Genomic DNA, 16105 nt, shown 5'->3' with positions numbered 1-16105 from the left:
CTAGAATAAAAAAATCAGTTTCAGTGATGTTTTTGATTTTCTCATGAATGCTAAATGATGCTGGCCTAAATAAGGCAGAGTATCACTTCTGGTATGATCTGTTATATCTTGCTGATGCAAGCGCAAGAAGGGCTTTTCCTCTTGTTTTATTCCGCCCTCCATGTATCCCTTCCAGAAACAGGGTCTGAAGGGTACCTTATATTTAACACATGGAGCCCTGTGGTGAAATACAGTCTCCAGTGCCATTACCCCTCCTCCCATTATTGCTTCTGAATGTGGCAAGATAAAAATTGTTTATTAATCTGTATACCCAGTTCATCATTTCACTCTGTTCCCTAAGAGCTTCTGAATTTACTCATTCAGTTTCTTTGCTCTGACCCCTCCAAGGAGGATCCTATACTGTCTGACAGCTTCTTGGGATTCAGTGAAGGAGAATCGGGAGGAAGGGGGCGTTGAGGAGGAAGGTGATATGAGAGGCTGGCCAGGATGGGACTGAAGGAGTTTATGGTGGGTTAAAGTTTGAGGAAGGATACATGGGAGCAGGTCCAGGTTGAGGTTGGGGGGCGGGAGGTAAACATGCAGGGCTGGCATTCACCCAGTTTGTATCAGGATGGCCCAATGGATTGCTCACAGCCAGGGTTCATTCTGAGATCAGTACCTGGGTTGTGCCAGTTGTTAATACTTTGAATATCACCTCTGGAGACATGTGTACTTTAAGAAATCTCTGGGAGATATTGGCCCTTTTTATGATGTTCAGGATTATAAATAAAAGTTTTAGAAGAAGAACAATTTGGGATAACATTTTGACATTTCTTTTGGTTGTGTTTCTTCTCTTTTTATTTTTTTTTCTTTTTCTGTTCCTTTTCCTTCCCCTTTCCCCCTTCCCCATCCCCCTTTCTCCATTTTCCCTTCCCTCTTTCCCCTTTCCCCCTTTTTCTTTTATTTTCCTGGGTCACCACTTACACTGAAGCATCACTCTGGGAGGTGCAGACTAGAGGTGTTACCTGTATAGTTACTGTTTAGGGGGAAGAGTAACTAATACACTGGACTCCAGTTGTTTTTCATTCAAATACAGGAAACAGAGAAAGTGTTTTTCCCTTAGGACTTGTCTGAAGGGTTTAGAAACACTGAATTTAGCTACCTATAAATATATTTGCTTACTTGAGAAAAGTCTTCTCTCTTACCAGGAAGTGTAGTGACAGAGTAATGCAACAAAAGTCTTCTGAGCTTCTCTTGGTGTAAGTTTATCTTTGAACATATTCTTGACTCTCAGAACCACTGTCTGTTAAACCACTGGCTCATCAACAGCTATGTTGTGAAATAATTAACACTGTATCCTGTTTTTCATTTAACTGCTACTTGCTTTTGAGTCCAAATTCAGAAATACATTCCCTCTGGCCACAAACAAGGAAGAAAAATGATTGCACACGGAGTTGGGAGAGCCCAACAGTGCGGCAGTGTGGCCTGGGGACCTGGGGAGGAAAAAGCTAAATGAAAATGCTTCATTTTCACATAGCTCTAGACCTGTGCTCTCCAATAGACATATAACATGAGCCACAAACATGATCCACTTAGGTAATTTTATTTTATTTATTTATTTATTTATTTTTATTGGAGTATAATTGCTTTACAATGGTGTGTTAGTTTCTGCTTTATAACAAAGTGAGTCAGCTATACATATATCCCCATATCTCCTCTCTCTTGCGTCTCCCTCCCACCCCCCCATCCCACCCCTCTAGGTGGTCACAAAACACCAAGCTGATCTCCCTGTGCTATGCGGCTGCTTCCCACTAGCTATCTATTTTACATTTGGTAGTATATATAAGTCCATGCCACTCTCTCACTTCATCCCAGCGTACCTTTCCCCATCCCCATGTCCTCAAGTCCATTCTCTAGGTCTGCGTCTTTATTCCTGTCCTGCCCGTAGGTTCTTCATAACCTTTTTTTTTTTTTTTAGATTCCACATATATGTGTTAGCATACGGTATTTGTTTTTCTCTTTCTGGCTTACTTCACGCTGTATGACAGACTCTAGGTCCATCCACCTCACTACAAATAACTCAATTTCGTTTCTTTTTATGTCTGAGTAATATTCCATTGTATATATGTGCCACATCTTCTTTATCCATTCAGTATGGAGGTTCCTTAAAAAACTAAAAATAGAACTACCCTACGACCCAGCAATCCCACTACTGGGCACTTAGGTAATTTTAAATATTCTAGTAGCCTCATTAAAAGATATTAAAAAAATAGATGAAATTAATTTTTAAATATATTTGTCTCAGTATGTCCAAAATAATATTGTTCCAAGATGTAATCAATATCAAAATTTTTGAGATACTGTAATTCTTTTTTCTTTGCACTAAGTATTTGAAAGCCAGTGTGTCTTTTACTTATAGCATGTCTCAGTTCAGGCTTGCCAGATTTCAAGTGCTCAATAGCCACATGTAGCTAATGGCTACTGTACTGACCAGCTCAGCTCTGTACTATTTCTACGATACTTATTCCATTTTTCACTAATGCTCATAATAGATCAAGATGGTGCCAGGTCACATCAGCAGAGATGATTGCTTTTTCTTCAGCCCTCTAAGGACTCCCCTGTTAATGCATTTGGGACCAACTTTTGAAATGGGGCAAGAGAAGGAAGGATTGGCTTTGACATGGAAAGAGGATACTCTCCGAGGAGACTTGGAGCTTTGTGGGCTGGTCATGGTACAGTGCTTGATGGGGATTTGTGGTTGGTATCTATGATCCAGATTATCCAGATGGAGTCAAAAGTGAAAATAGATAGGGGAAGTATAGTTATTTATCAGGAGTAATATGATGTGATGGTATGAGTTCTAGATCATGGTCGGGAGAACTAGTCACTACTCCAGGCATTGATCTGGGAGGAAAGAAGTAAACTGACATTCAACAAGCCTATTACAGCATCAGGCACTTTACACCCATTTTCTTTTCCAATTCTTATAGTAAGCCCAATAGTTAGATATTATAATCAACTCCCATTTACAGAGGAAGACACTGAGCCTAGGGAGGAGGAGTCCTGGCTTATCATGGAGTAAGAATAAAATCTCAGCTCCGATTCCAAAGCTGCTATGTTTTTAACATTATAATCCATATGCACGCCATATAGGTTGTATCTTCCATCAGGGTTTGACTGAAGAAGCAAAAGCAGTCATGCATGCATGTAGGTATATATGGGGTAAATATATGTTACAGGGAATTAGCTTACATGATTGTGGGGATTGGTTAAGTGGTCTCTGTAAGGATGTTGTCTCTACATCTGATGCTAGAGCTTGAAGTCCATAGGGCAGGCAGTCATAAAGGGAAGATCATGAGCATGCTTGAAGCCAAACCACAAGCACGAGATGGAACCCCACAAGGTCAAAGTGGGCTCCATTTCTGTTATTGTGGCTTCTGACCTTTGTGATAAAAGTGTTCTGCAGAAGTTGGGGTTCTTCATCATGGAGCTAAACACATATACTTGGCTTAGGAGGCAGAGAACCTGAAGAAGATTTCAGGGGATGGTGGAGCCATTGCAGGCCCAGCTGTTGCATCACAGCAGCGAGCTGAACCAGCAGATGAGCAACAAAGCGTGAGTGAGAAAATGGCTGCAGCTTCCCTTCCACCCTCCTATTTTCCTGAGAATCATCCCTGTGGCCCACATGGGAAACATATAAGAAAGGGAATTCTGGCAAGTGTAGTTCAGCCTACTCAAGTTGACACATTACAAAGCCATCACATTGGTGCTTAATAGATATTCGTTGAGTGAATGAATGAATGAATGAATATTGTGCTGCCTCTCTTGGAAGTTCCCTGGGAGTCAGAACACTTAATTTTGGCTCTGCCTCTTGTAAGCCAAGCAATTCTGAACAAGTCACTTAACCCTTTGAGTCTTGGTTTCCTCATCTATAAAACTCCAAGAATAATTCCTGTTCTACCTGTTTAATAGGACTTTTATAGGGATCGGCTGAGATGACCTGAACAAAAGCACTTTGAACATTTATAAAGGATAAAACAAATGTGATGTAGCATTACATTATTTTAATTATTAATGTTGTTATTAATACTTCAGCTAGCTTCCTAATGAATCACATGGAGTTAATAGTTTCTGACTAACTTACCTTATGGATGTGCCAGGAAGATTAAATTAGATGAAGTGCGTAGAAGTGCTCTGTCAGCTATGCCATGGCATATTCTTCAAAGGCAAGACTTAATTGTCATTCAACACTCAGAAACATCTGCACAGTGTGTTTTAGTTCTGGGCTAAATGGCTTAGGGGGATAAGTGTGTAATTGGAACCATTGGTAACCCTGGGAGCTGGAGGGCAGTGGCCATTCCTTGGATGAAAGTTGTGGGCAGTGGATGAGGTTTCTGTCCTATAGGTCTGGGCTTGCATTTCATAGCAGCCAAACTTGCTCAGCAGAATGAAGAAATCCCTGCGGAAGTTCTTGGTGAAGACGGCATAGAGGAAGGGGTTGGCACAGGAGTTGATGGGGTAGAACAGGACCAGGAGGATCTTTGACTTGGACACAGTGATGAGGGGCACCTTGAGGGAGGCAGAGATGGCAAAGAAGGAGATGGGCGCCATGCAGAGGAAGTCGGTGAAGATGAGCATGGCCATGCGCTTGGCGATCTTGGTGTCACTAGAGGAGGACGTAATGTTGGGGTTTCTCACCGTGAGGTAGATGTGAGTGTAGCAGCCACAGATGACCACAAAGGCCAGGACATTGAGCACAAGGAGGGACATAACATACAGTTGTGACAAGGGGCTGTCAATATCCATAGGCAGGCAGATGCTCACCTTCATGTAGCTGCTGATGCCAAAGATGGGAAAGAGGGCGACTGCAAAAGCAAAGATCCAGCCCACCAGCATGACGCTGGTAGCATGGCGGAGCTGTACTTTGCGTTCTAGCTGCATGGCATGGGTGATGGTGTGCCATCTTTCCAGCGTGATGGCTGTCAGAGTGTAGACGGAGAGCTCACTGGCAAAGACAGTGAAAAAGCCGGCAGCATCACAGCCTGCTCCAGTTTGCCAGTCAATGGCGTAGTTGTGGTACTGGCTCTTGGTGTGGATATCAACTGATGCTATGAGCAGCAGGTAGATTCCAATGCAGAGGTCGGCAAAGGCCAAATTGCACATAAGGAACCGGGGGACTGTGAGTTTGTATTGGCTGGTGATCAGGACCACGAGCACTAGGGTGTTCCCAGTGATGGCCAGGATGCTGATGAACCATATCAAGACTCTGAGGATATCACACCCCATGATGTCTTCACACGGACTGAATGCATCTGGCTCGGGGGAGCAAGTCACGTCCACCACTTCATTGCATAAGTCATAGTCAGATTCACTGTACATCACGTCAAATCCTTTGGCGTAGCTGGACTCGTCGTCTTCTGCCAAAGAGACTCTCTGACCCCTAGCCTGAGTCGTATCATCAACTTCTTGCCTTAAGGTAGATTTGTTGCAAATTGGATGAAGGTCAGAGCTAGAAAAATACAAAAAGGAATAGAGTCAGTATGTTGGATCCAGAATGGCAAATATATCACTGTCTTTACACGGGGTAGAGAATGGGGTTTCTTCCTGAGAGTTTTTTTTTTTTTTTCTTCTAACAGTTTGTCTGCCCTTGAGGCTAAACTCAAGGGTTAATGCTGCTTACTGTAAATGAACGGAACAACTCGTGCATATATTCCTAGAGTTGGATGGCCTACTGGGGAAACCATCTGGCCACAACCTCAATGTGGGGAGGAAGGCGCCTGGGACTATCTAAGCTTTGCTGTTAAGTGCAAATAATTTACAGACCTGATATCAACTCTACCCTCACCCTTCCCCATCTCCATTCAGCTCTCTCTTCATATGCTGAGTAGGGTATACCCCCTTTCCTCTCCTCTAAACTCCAGTCCTGGAAGCTCTGGACTGTTCTCTGACTCAACTAAGAGTTTCTTTTATCTACATCAATTAGGAGGTCAGAGTCTGTAGTTGGTTCCCAGCCAGCCCTGTCCCTGGCTCTTTGGTACTCAGGCTACCAGGAGGTCTGCTAATTTGCCTGAAATGTTACTGAGGGGCCTATTCTTTATTATTTCACTCCCCAGGGGCCACAACAAGCCTCAGGCATGTATTTGTCTGCAGGGTAATCCTGGCTCTCTCACATTAAGTAGTTTGCTAGTGAGTGCCCAGAAGGGCAAATGCAGGTGCAAGGGGGCCTAATTTATTCCAAGATTGTAGCTCATTCCCTGAGGAACTGGCTCTTCTTGGGCTCACATTTCTGTCTTAGCTTTCCCTTTAAACCCCAATGTACAAGAGGCCTCATCAACACGATAGAGGCACTTCCAGAAGGGATTTGAATGAAAGCCAGATGATAAATATTCTATCCAGACAAGCGGATAGTGCCTGTAGAGCCAAAGGGTAATAATTCTGTTTTGAAGCAAAAGCTTAAGGAATGGGAATGTTTCACATTGGGTCTTCTTTTGGATGGAAATGCATGTGTACACACACACACACACAGTCCATTCCCTTCCTCCCTCCCTGAGGGGCAAGCTCACAGCAATGGTAAGTTACTGCATTTCTCTTGGGCCTTAACATAATCTCTTGAGTGAGCGGGCAGGTGAGTGTTAAAGCTCTTCAAAGACCCCCCTCCCCAATAAGACGGAGAGAGTGACTGGGGCGTGGAGGAGGTAAAGATTCCATTAGGTACTAAAGGATGAGGGCTGGCCAAGTGTGCCAGCAGACACGGACTGAACTTTTCCACATCAACCTCTAGGAGAAGGGGCTGTTAGTGAGAACCCTCTCCTTTCTTTCGCCTCCAGAAAGTGAACTGAATTTCCAGAAAGTCATTTTCCCTTGGATCAAGGGACTCTTTTTTTTTTTTCCCTCCTGGATGATGTGTCATTTGTTGTTTTAGAGACTGATAGAGCTTCTCACATCAGTCACAGTTTACACTAAGGAGGTTAAACAGTTAACATACGTGTAATTGAAAATGTGCAGAAAATCTTTTGGTTTAGTCAGAGATCTTACAAGAAAGGTGAGGCAAGTTCAGAGATGGGCAAAGAGGGGACAAGAGAATCACTTTGTTTCTTATTCTAACTCCCAACTCCTAAACCCTGTCATTGGTTTAGCGGCAGCCCAGTTCTAGGAACAGGAAGTAAGTAACCTGGTGCCAACAGACTGTGATTCGGTTCACTGAAACGGATCCGACTAACCATCTAGACGGACACAGCCTTCACTTCCCGGGGCTTATGTTGGCTTCGGTGAAGATGCTTATTTTTGATACTGCTACGAACATATTTTAAATATCGATGCTTCCCTTTCCTGAAACAGAAGTGACCCAATGACATGAGTGGGGGAAAGTAAACAATGTATGTCTCTTAGAGAAGAATAGAAAGAAAAATGGAAGCAGGGGAAATAAAGTCATGCCTCTGCAGTACCTCGGCAAATCCTAAGTATTATAAAGAGTTGGGAATTCAGTTTGGGGTGAGGTTAAAAAGTAGTACTCTTGCATGCCAATAAATCAATGAACAGATACTTGGGAAATGCATGGCAGAGTGGCCGAGAACCTGAGCTTTGGAGACAGACAGACAGACCAGAGAGTTTGGATCTGAGTTTGTTTGGTGTTTGTCAAGTTATTTACTGTCTCTGAGCCTCAGTTTCTGCCTTTGTGAGAAGGGAATAAAAATGGTGTTTTTACCTTTGTGAAAATTAAATGAGATAAAGCTGCAAAGTATTACAGTGCCTGGCAGTGAGTACTTGACAGGTATCAGCAATATGAAGAGAGAGGATGTGGTTACTTACTGAGTTCATGTCGAGGTCTAGGCCCTATGTTGAGTACTTAATGAATATGCCACAGTGCATCAGTTTAAAATCTAGCCGGGAAGAAAAGGCCTAAATACAATACATAACAAAACTAGGGCAAAATATCAATGCAAGCTGAGTATGGACGTAACTGGTTAAATGACAGATGAGGGGCATGGTTCATAAGGTCTTTCCATGAAAGTCCACGAGGTCCATTGGCCAAAATGTCACAGTTACAAGGGCCTAACCTTTACACTTCAGGCATTATTCCCAAACAGGGATTGGAGGAACAATTTCATCACACAACTTTAAACTCAAATTTCATTACCTAACCACACCTACAGTTGTCTTCTGAATAGCAGAACCATATTGTTTTGGGTTTGTGAATTTGTTAAACATAAAGACTAAACACCATTGCTATTTTTGTCACTCCGTTTTGGCATGTCTTCCTAGAAGAGGCGTGGGCCTCTCCTTCGCCGTACCTGACAAGCCCTGTTGTAAGTTACAATAGGGACCTAGAGAGGGTGAGAGCCCGGTGGTCTGGAGGGATCAGGGAAGCCTTCACGTCACGGTACAATGTAAGGCAGACGCGGAGATTTCTAGTCGGGAGAGCCCTGAGGCCACATCTACACTACGAAGGGGGGTCTAAGCAACAGAGAAAGAGGATATGTCTCTCTGGTGTGCGGGCGCTGAGGCAGACAGCACATGATGGACAGCTCCTTCAGTGGTCTTAACGTCCTCTGAGAGTTCTCCTGCGGGGTATTTAGTTCCAGGGTTTTGGCAGTGAAATGGGTATCTTTCTTGCCCTGGCTGGAGTATCTCTTCCTGGAATATAAAAGAGGTGGGCCTTGCTGCCTTAGCCCAAGCCCTTAAGAATTCTAGTCATTAGGAAGAAATCCCCTGGCCCTTGAGCTAATCTGTGAGGAGTGTCTGATTCTGGAGAGTTCCCCAATGATGCATGCTAATTCTGAAGAGCAGCCCCTTTTCTGCAGATCCTTTAAATGGGTCTGAGTGTGGACTGCTAGTTAATTTAGGGTGTGTACTGTTTGGTTGTTTCACTTTGCTTTAGAGTAGGGGACACGTCTGCATGTTAAGGTTGAATAATAGAGACTGCGTTAAGCAGTGAAAGAGTATCCCAGAAGCTGTATTCGTGCTGGGCTACTGTACAAGAGTGGGAATGAGGCGTCATCCGATTGAGTGCCACTGTGTGGTGTGAATTTTATCAGTGAGTTTACGAGAGGCAGAAAGCTTTGAGAACTCCTGATACCCAATAAACTATATCTCCAGTGGATCCTTTGAATACCTGAACATGTAATCTCTAAAGTAGTCCCTCTCCACTCTCTCCAGAACCTCAACTTTTTAACCAGTTACCCACTAGGACTTGGCTCTGTTTGGATTACCCTCTGTAATCTGGGGTTCCTGGAACCTGAGCAGCCTGGAAAGCCAGAGTGAACAGATGTCACAATGTTAGTCCTGCCTCTGAGGTGCTAAGCTCCGAAGATGGGTTAGCGAGGTTTCCAGTTGCTGGGATGTGTTGCGGGCGTGTGCGTCAGTCTCTGCTATGGCATTTATGCTTCTCCCTTCCAAGGCTGACTTTGATGGTCCCTGGCACACTTATGGGGTGCAGAGTTTGGAACTCGAAGGATAAATCCATGTCGGGACAAAGGGAAGAGGGAACAAATATTTTTTAAGCATCAGCTGCGAGTCAGGCTTGCTTGGTGTTTTTCATGTTAGCTCATTTAATATTTGGTAGGTAGCCTACCATGTGGGTAGCCCTCTCCTGTGAGCCCATTTTCAGAGAGAACACTAAAGCTTTGATCTAGACTATGCCTAAGGGATTTCATTGTGGATGCCTCTGCCAGGGGATCCTCTTCATGCCACACAGGTGTAGAAGTTGTGGACCAAGGTCTGCGTTGGAGAAATGCCCGAGTGGGGCTCAGGGGCGGACACGAGAAGACTCACATCTGCCGCCTCCAGTTGGCAAAGATGCAGCAGTGGCTGGGGTAGGTGAGGCTGGCCTCCATGATTGTGACAAAAGCTTCCAGACTGGGGAGCTTTTTTAGGTTGTAAGTTGACTTGGCCCGCAGCTTCTTAAGATTTCCTAAGCCATAGCTAGGCAGGGAATGGATCCTGGTTCTTGAAATATCTCTGTAAGGAGAAAAGGTAAACATAACCTGATTACTGTGGGCCTAACATTTTCTGCTCTGTTAGCCATCAACATAGCAGCCACAGTAGTGATATTTTTACATGGGTGAGGAGGGAGACTCCAATTCATCCAGCACGCCTTGGTCAGATCAATATTTGGCTAAAGGGACATTTGGCCCTTATATTTGTGGTAGGAGGACAAAGATAACATGCCACTCTGTGTCCTGGATGTACTTGCGTCCTGGCTGATCTGGGGCTTAAATGTATCTCTTTCCCCTTCCACAGTCTATCTATAGAATAGATACCCACGAATTTACATAGGACCGAGGAAGTGAGATCATTTCCTCCTCACCATAAAACTAGATGTAAAAATATATCCAGTGAGCTGGGGTGGCATCTGTGGCCGTATTTCAGAAAAGGATGCAAAGAGAACACACCATAAGGGGAAAAGGTATCGGTGGGCAACACAGGTACCCTCAGCACAAAGTCAAAGTGGCAATAGAGAGTGGTGGTGGTGAGCGTGCCATCCACAGCCAGACTTGCCTGCTCGTGTACCCTGCCCCTCTGTCTATTAGACTGGTGACCTTGGTCAAGTTATCTCACTTCTCCATGTGTCAGTTTCCTCGGCTATAAAACAGGAATAATAATCATACCTACCTCAGAGGGTTGTTGTGAGAATTAAATGAGCTAAAGTACATAGAGAACTTCCTGACCAACAGACAGCACTTGATGACTGGCAGCTGTTATCAGAAAACATCTCACACACACACATACACACACACACACACCCACACACTCAGTTGTTCTTGCTTTGTCGGAGAATCTCTGCCTTGGTGAACCAGAAGGTCTATATGGAAACCAGTGTAAGTGGTCATTTTAACGAGGTCCCTGTCACTGGAGGGTTCCAGAGTCCCATCCTTTCTGGCAGCAACACCAGTAACATGGGCCATTTTCTGGCAGCACCGTTGGCAGCTGAAACCCTCAAAACAACCTGACCAGTGGGGTGGGAGTGGAGAGATTTAAATGGCATCAGCTTAGACCTGTTGGGGCCAGAAGGTTGGCCGTAAATGAGTGCTTCTGATGGGAGTGATAGCAAGTGATGACCAGGATGGATTCATTTCAAGCATCCTTGGATATACTTGGTGAAGGAGAATCTTCTAATGTCTGCATTTCCTGTAAGTCAAAGCATTGGGCACTAGGAACAATGAAACTTGGGGGTGTGAATATATGTCTGCTACCCCATATGTTCTCCCAGTCTGGCGAAAATTACTTTCTCAAAGCCTTGTTTTCATTGTGTCATTCATTCTCTTGCTCAAAAGTTTATAATGCTTCCTGTTGTTCAGTGAAACCTACTCGTAGCTGCTGCCCTTTCCCAATCAAACTTCTTATATTAGTTGTCCATACTTGAGGTCACCATTTCCTCATTTCCCAATCCAACTCAGTTTCTTCTCAGTCCCTAGAGAAACAGTACACCCTAAGGTAACTATGATGACCAGCACATCATATTGAGCGCTTTGTACTTCATTAGAAGTTCTAACCTTAGTTCTTCATTGGAAGTTCCTCTTAGTTCTAACCTTCTTGATTTCTCAATTACATTTCACCCGTAAAACACTCCTCCTTCCTGAGACAGTCTTTTTCTTGGCATCACATTCTTCTCAATTTCTTCTGACATCTACTTTGACTTATTTCTGATTTTTTTCTTTCTCCTTTATCTATTGGAGTCCCTCTAAACTCAGGCCCCTTTCTGACTGTACATAATCTTCCCAGGTGATCTTACCCACTTCCTTGGTTTCAGATACCAGGTATATGCCGATGGCTTCCCAATGTACATCCCAGCTCAGATACTACTTCTGAACTCCAAGCCCAGATAATCCATTGTCCATCAGATCCCACCCTTTTGATAACTTGCAAATATCAAAACTGAATTTACCATCTTCCTTGTAAATAGGTTCGTCCTTTTGCTTTTCTCATCTTAGCAAATGACTCCTCCTTCTCCCCGTGTTGTTCAGGATAGAAGCCTGGGAGTCATCCTTGACCCCTCCCCCTCCCTCCCTCGGACTCAGTTTTCTTCTTCTCACAAGCCTAACTTTTACATTTGTTTCAAATCGGTCCACTTTTTTTGCCACAGCTTTAGTCTAAGTCACCATAATCTCTGCCTAGAGAGAAAGGCAACAGTCTCATAACTATTCTTCTCATGACCATTGTATTAAGGTTCTTCAGAGAAACAGAACCAGTAGGATATATAGAGGTATATAGAGGAGATTATTATGGAATTTGGCTCATGTGATTTTGGAGGCCGAGAAGTCTCATGATATGCCATCTACAAACTGGAGAACCGGGGAAGTTTGTGGTATAATTCAGTCAGAGACAAAGGCCTGAGAACCAGGACAGCCACTGGTTTAAGTCTCAGAGTCTGAAGGCCCAAGAACCAGGACCCCTGATGCACAAGGCCAGGAGAAGATGGATGTTCCAGCTCAGGAAGAAAAGAAGCACATTTGCCCTTCCTCTGCCTTTTTGTTCTTTTAGGGCCCTCAACTGGTTAGATGATGCCCACCCACACGGGAAGGATGAATCTTCTTTACCCAGTCTATTGATTCCAATGCTGATCTCTTCTGAAAACACTCTCATAGGCACACTCAGAAATACTATTTTGCCAGCTATCTGGGCATCCCATGGCCCAGTCAACTTGACACATAAAATTAATCATCGTGGCCGTCTAGCTCTCTCTCTAACGCAATCTTTACACCGCAGATTGGGTGATATTTTAAAAATGCCAATTAATTGTGACTTCCTGCTTATAACTAGTCAATTGTTCCCCATTACACTTCCAATGAAGTACAAAACACTGGACATGATGTGCTGGTCTTGCCTCACTTCTCTCACATCCGTTCTGTGCCCTTTTCTGTGTTCTGCTCTGTATTGCAGGAGAGGTGGCCTCCAAGGGTTCCATTTCCCAGGTACCACCTTGTCAATCAACTTTCAGTTGGGTTCAGCAAATGGCACTGGTGGGACGGGAGGGGGGGGCGGAAGGGTGAACTTAGGCATTTCTCATCCCTTCTTTACCTCAGGCAGCAGCTCCTCTGAGATTCCAGCTGTCATCAAACAGATCTGCCGAGGATCCAGCAGCTACCAGTCGTCCCAGTTCCCACATCCTCACTGGGCGCTCAAGTCCTAGGACTAGTAGCAATAATCTCAGGGCTGCTAAAGCCCTGCTTGATATTTAGACAAATTTACATGATCAGAGTTAAGGATTACCATTTATGTAAAACCTATGTATGTTTTACTTAGTTCCCCTCCTTGTTAGATGCCAAATAGATCAAATTTGTCAATGCTATTGTTCAAATACTTCGGTGTGCTTGCTGATTTTTTCGCTTGCTTGTTCTATCACTCCTGAGAAAAGTACACTAAAATCTCCGACTATGATTTTGGATTGGTATACTACTACTTTAAGTTTTGTCAATTTTTGCTTTACATATTTTTGAGGATAATTTTTTAGGTACATATAAATATAGAATTTTTGCATCTTCCTGGTGACTTTCTTTATATCTAGTTATATTTGTCTCCTGACTCTTTGGACATTTCTTCTTTGCTGGTTCCTTCCTGAACTCCAACTTTTAGACCCATGGGCTCAGAGCCTAGCCTTCTTTTCTCCATTTTCACTTACCCTGTAGGTGAACTCCTCTAGTCTTATGACTTAAACACCATTTATATGCTGATGTTCTCCCCCGCTCCCAATTTTTATCTTGAGGCTGCTTTTCTCTCCTAAACTCCAGACTCATATTTCAGCTACCTTCTTATAATCTCTACTTGGATGTCGAATAAGAAGGTGAAGCTTTAGATATTAAAAATTGAGCTCCTGATATTTCCCCAAAACCTGCTCTACTTACAGCCTTTCCAGTTGTTCATCCAAAAACTTGGAAGTCATCCTTGACTCCTCTTTCTCTCACACCCCACATGCAAACCCTCAGCAAAATAACTTGGCTTTACCTTCCACATAGATCTGGAATTTAACTACTTCTTGCAACATTCATTGCTATCACCATGAGGTAAAAGTTCTTGGTGTTCCAAGGTCTCTTTTCTAGTTCTTGCCTACGTATTCTAATTCTTCAGAGCTGGGGTCCCTGGAGATAAGTGCCTGATCCATGAACCTTTGTCCTTGTGATGAGTCTTCGCTCTCTGCTGCTGAAAGATCCAGCTGTCCTGGCCTGTTCTCCACTTAGCCTTTCCATTGATCCAGAGCTTCTCAACTTTATTCTCTGCCCTAAAAAAATCTTTCTAGTTTCTCTCTTCAGGCAATTGCTCCTCTGACCAGTTCTGCTGTTGATACTCTGGTCCCGGTGACCAAGTTCTTGTTTTGCCTGGTCTATGGGGTCTTCTTTTTTCCCTCCAATATGGAAGGGAGCAAAGATTGCCTGTTTTGTCTAAAACAGTTCAAGGCTTCCTCCAAGGAATGAGGTGAAGGTATAAACAAAGTGCTTCAGGAATAATTTAAACCAGGGCAATCATTTATTACCTGCCATCAACACTTTTCATATTTCTAAAATCAAGTGATACAAAACAGAAGACTATTTTTTCTCAGTTATGCCTTCCCCCCTTGATTTTAAAATATACAAAAATCACAGTAATTGAATATTTCCAAAAATAAACAGATTTTTGTATTCTGTGCAATGCCATGGTATTCTCTCATTGACTCTGTAGTCGATTAAAGATGACTGTAAATTCTTTATACTCTTCCATAGAGGGTCTGTTTGCCCTTCCCTTGAATCCAGGCTGAACTGTGAGGTCTTTGGCCTATAGTAGAGTATGATGAAAGTGTTGCTGTACAAGTTCTGGACCTTGCCTTTCAGAGCACAGATAGCTTCTAAATTGGTCTTATAGAGCCCTAAGCTGTAGTGAAAGAACTCTGATGCCCTGAGAATGCCATGCTGGAAAAAGTCTAAGCCATGCACAGAGGGTTCTGGAGGACGAGATGCCGTGTGTGTGTGTGTGTTTGTGTGTGTGTGTGTGTGTATGTGTGTGTCTGTGTGTCTGTAGAGAGGTACCAAGGAGCACAGATGCACCAGATATATGAGTGAAGGGGACAGCTTGGAGTAGACCCCCCAGACCCAGCCACCTGAGCTGACATCACATGGATCAGAGACAAGCCACCCAAACTTCTAAAACATAAAACTGGGGGGAAAATGGAATGACTGTTTTAAGCCACTGAGTTTAAGGATAGCTTTTATGCAGAAATAGAGTACCCAAACAGACTTGCATTGAAGTCTCTGAGATTCTATCATCCCCATCATTTTTAACAGCTGTAGATGTATTTTTCCTTGAATGCCATTAAGAGTGCAATAGCACTATAGTCTGTATACTTTCTGCCTCTCTCACTTACCATCTTTTGGTTTATACACTAGCTCTTTGTATTTGCATTTTCTCTCTCCTGGAGGGCAGAGGGCTCCTTGCATTCTGAGCAGTGCCTTTCACATAGTAAGCACCGAGAAAATTGTTGCTTTGTTCAAAGATAGGCTGGGGAGTGGCACTGATGGAGGATTGGGAAAGGAACTAGATAGATCACCCCAGCCAGCTGTGATGTCTTCTGACCTCTAGCACTTACAGAGACTCTAGTACCTTGTATTATCTCTTTTGTTGTTTCATACTATTCAGCTTTTCATGTATATTTGTTTTGTCTCCTCAGCCAGGTTTCAGATGCTCTGAGAGCAGGGATTACTAAGATACTTTTGTGTTCTACATGGTATTAATATTTGGCGCAGAGCTGGGTTCATGAAATCTCAGTGGATACTTGTCTGATTAGCAGAGATGCCTCAGCATCATAAAAAAAATGAGAAGTTGAAGCAAGTCTTACAGAAGAGCAAGTCTAAAGGGAGAAAGATGCAAGGCAGACTGAGAGGAAATCTGGATTTAAAGGGGGCTCAGCAAAACGGTGCTTCTGCAGCAGGCAATTATATGTGACTGAGAGTATCAAAGGAATCAAGGAAGAGAGCATCCTTGTGCAAAGTTTACAAGGAGATAGACACAGATTGAAGAATAAATAGACTAATGCGTGTGTGGGTTGACCTGCATGCAATCCAGTGACTAGGTATTGGATGGGGAAGCCTGCTCGGGAAGCGATGGTGCCTTTTTGTCTGCTGAGTGTTCTGGAGTTAGCTTGTATTTCGGGTTCCTCCTC

At 43.6% G+C, this 16105-nt stretch overlaps 1 protein-coding gene across 3 annotated transcripts in view; it reads right to left on the bottom strand.

Moving 5' to 3' along the window:
- Window positions 1–1063: 1063 nt before the first annotated feature.
- Window positions 1064–16105, bottom strand: part of FSHR (follicle stimulating hormone receptor) — a 169387-nt gene continuing 154345 nt past the window's right edge. The window contains exons 9-11 of one of the 3 annotated variants that reach the window (XM_036873566.1): window positions 9751–9936; window positions 4419–5488; window positions 1064–1472 (exon numbers count right to left, since the gene is read on the bottom strand). In XM_036873566.1, the coding sequence (XP_036729461.1) occupies window positions 1378–1472; window positions 4419–5488; window positions 9751–9936 (1351 nt within the window). In that variant the 3' untranslated portion in view covers window positions 1064–1377. Of the gene's footprint in view, window positions 1473–4027; window positions 5489–9750; window positions 9937–16105 lie in introns of those variants that run through there. The other 2 variants (XM_036873565.1, XM_036873568.1) reach the window with 2 other exon arrangements.

This window comes from Balaenoptera musculus, chromosome 13 (genome assembly GCF_009873245.2).
Source record: "Balaenoptera musculus isolate JJ_BM4_2016_0621 chromosome 13, mBalMus1.pri.v3, whole genome shotgun sequence".
NCBI classification, from domain to species: domain Eukaryota; kingdom Metazoa; phylum Chordata; class Mammalia; order Artiodactyla; family Balaenopteridae; genus Balaenoptera; species Balaenoptera musculus.
The sequence above is the reverse complement of the archived record's forward strand: the minus strand, read 5'-3'. Positions and strand labels throughout refer to the sequence as shown.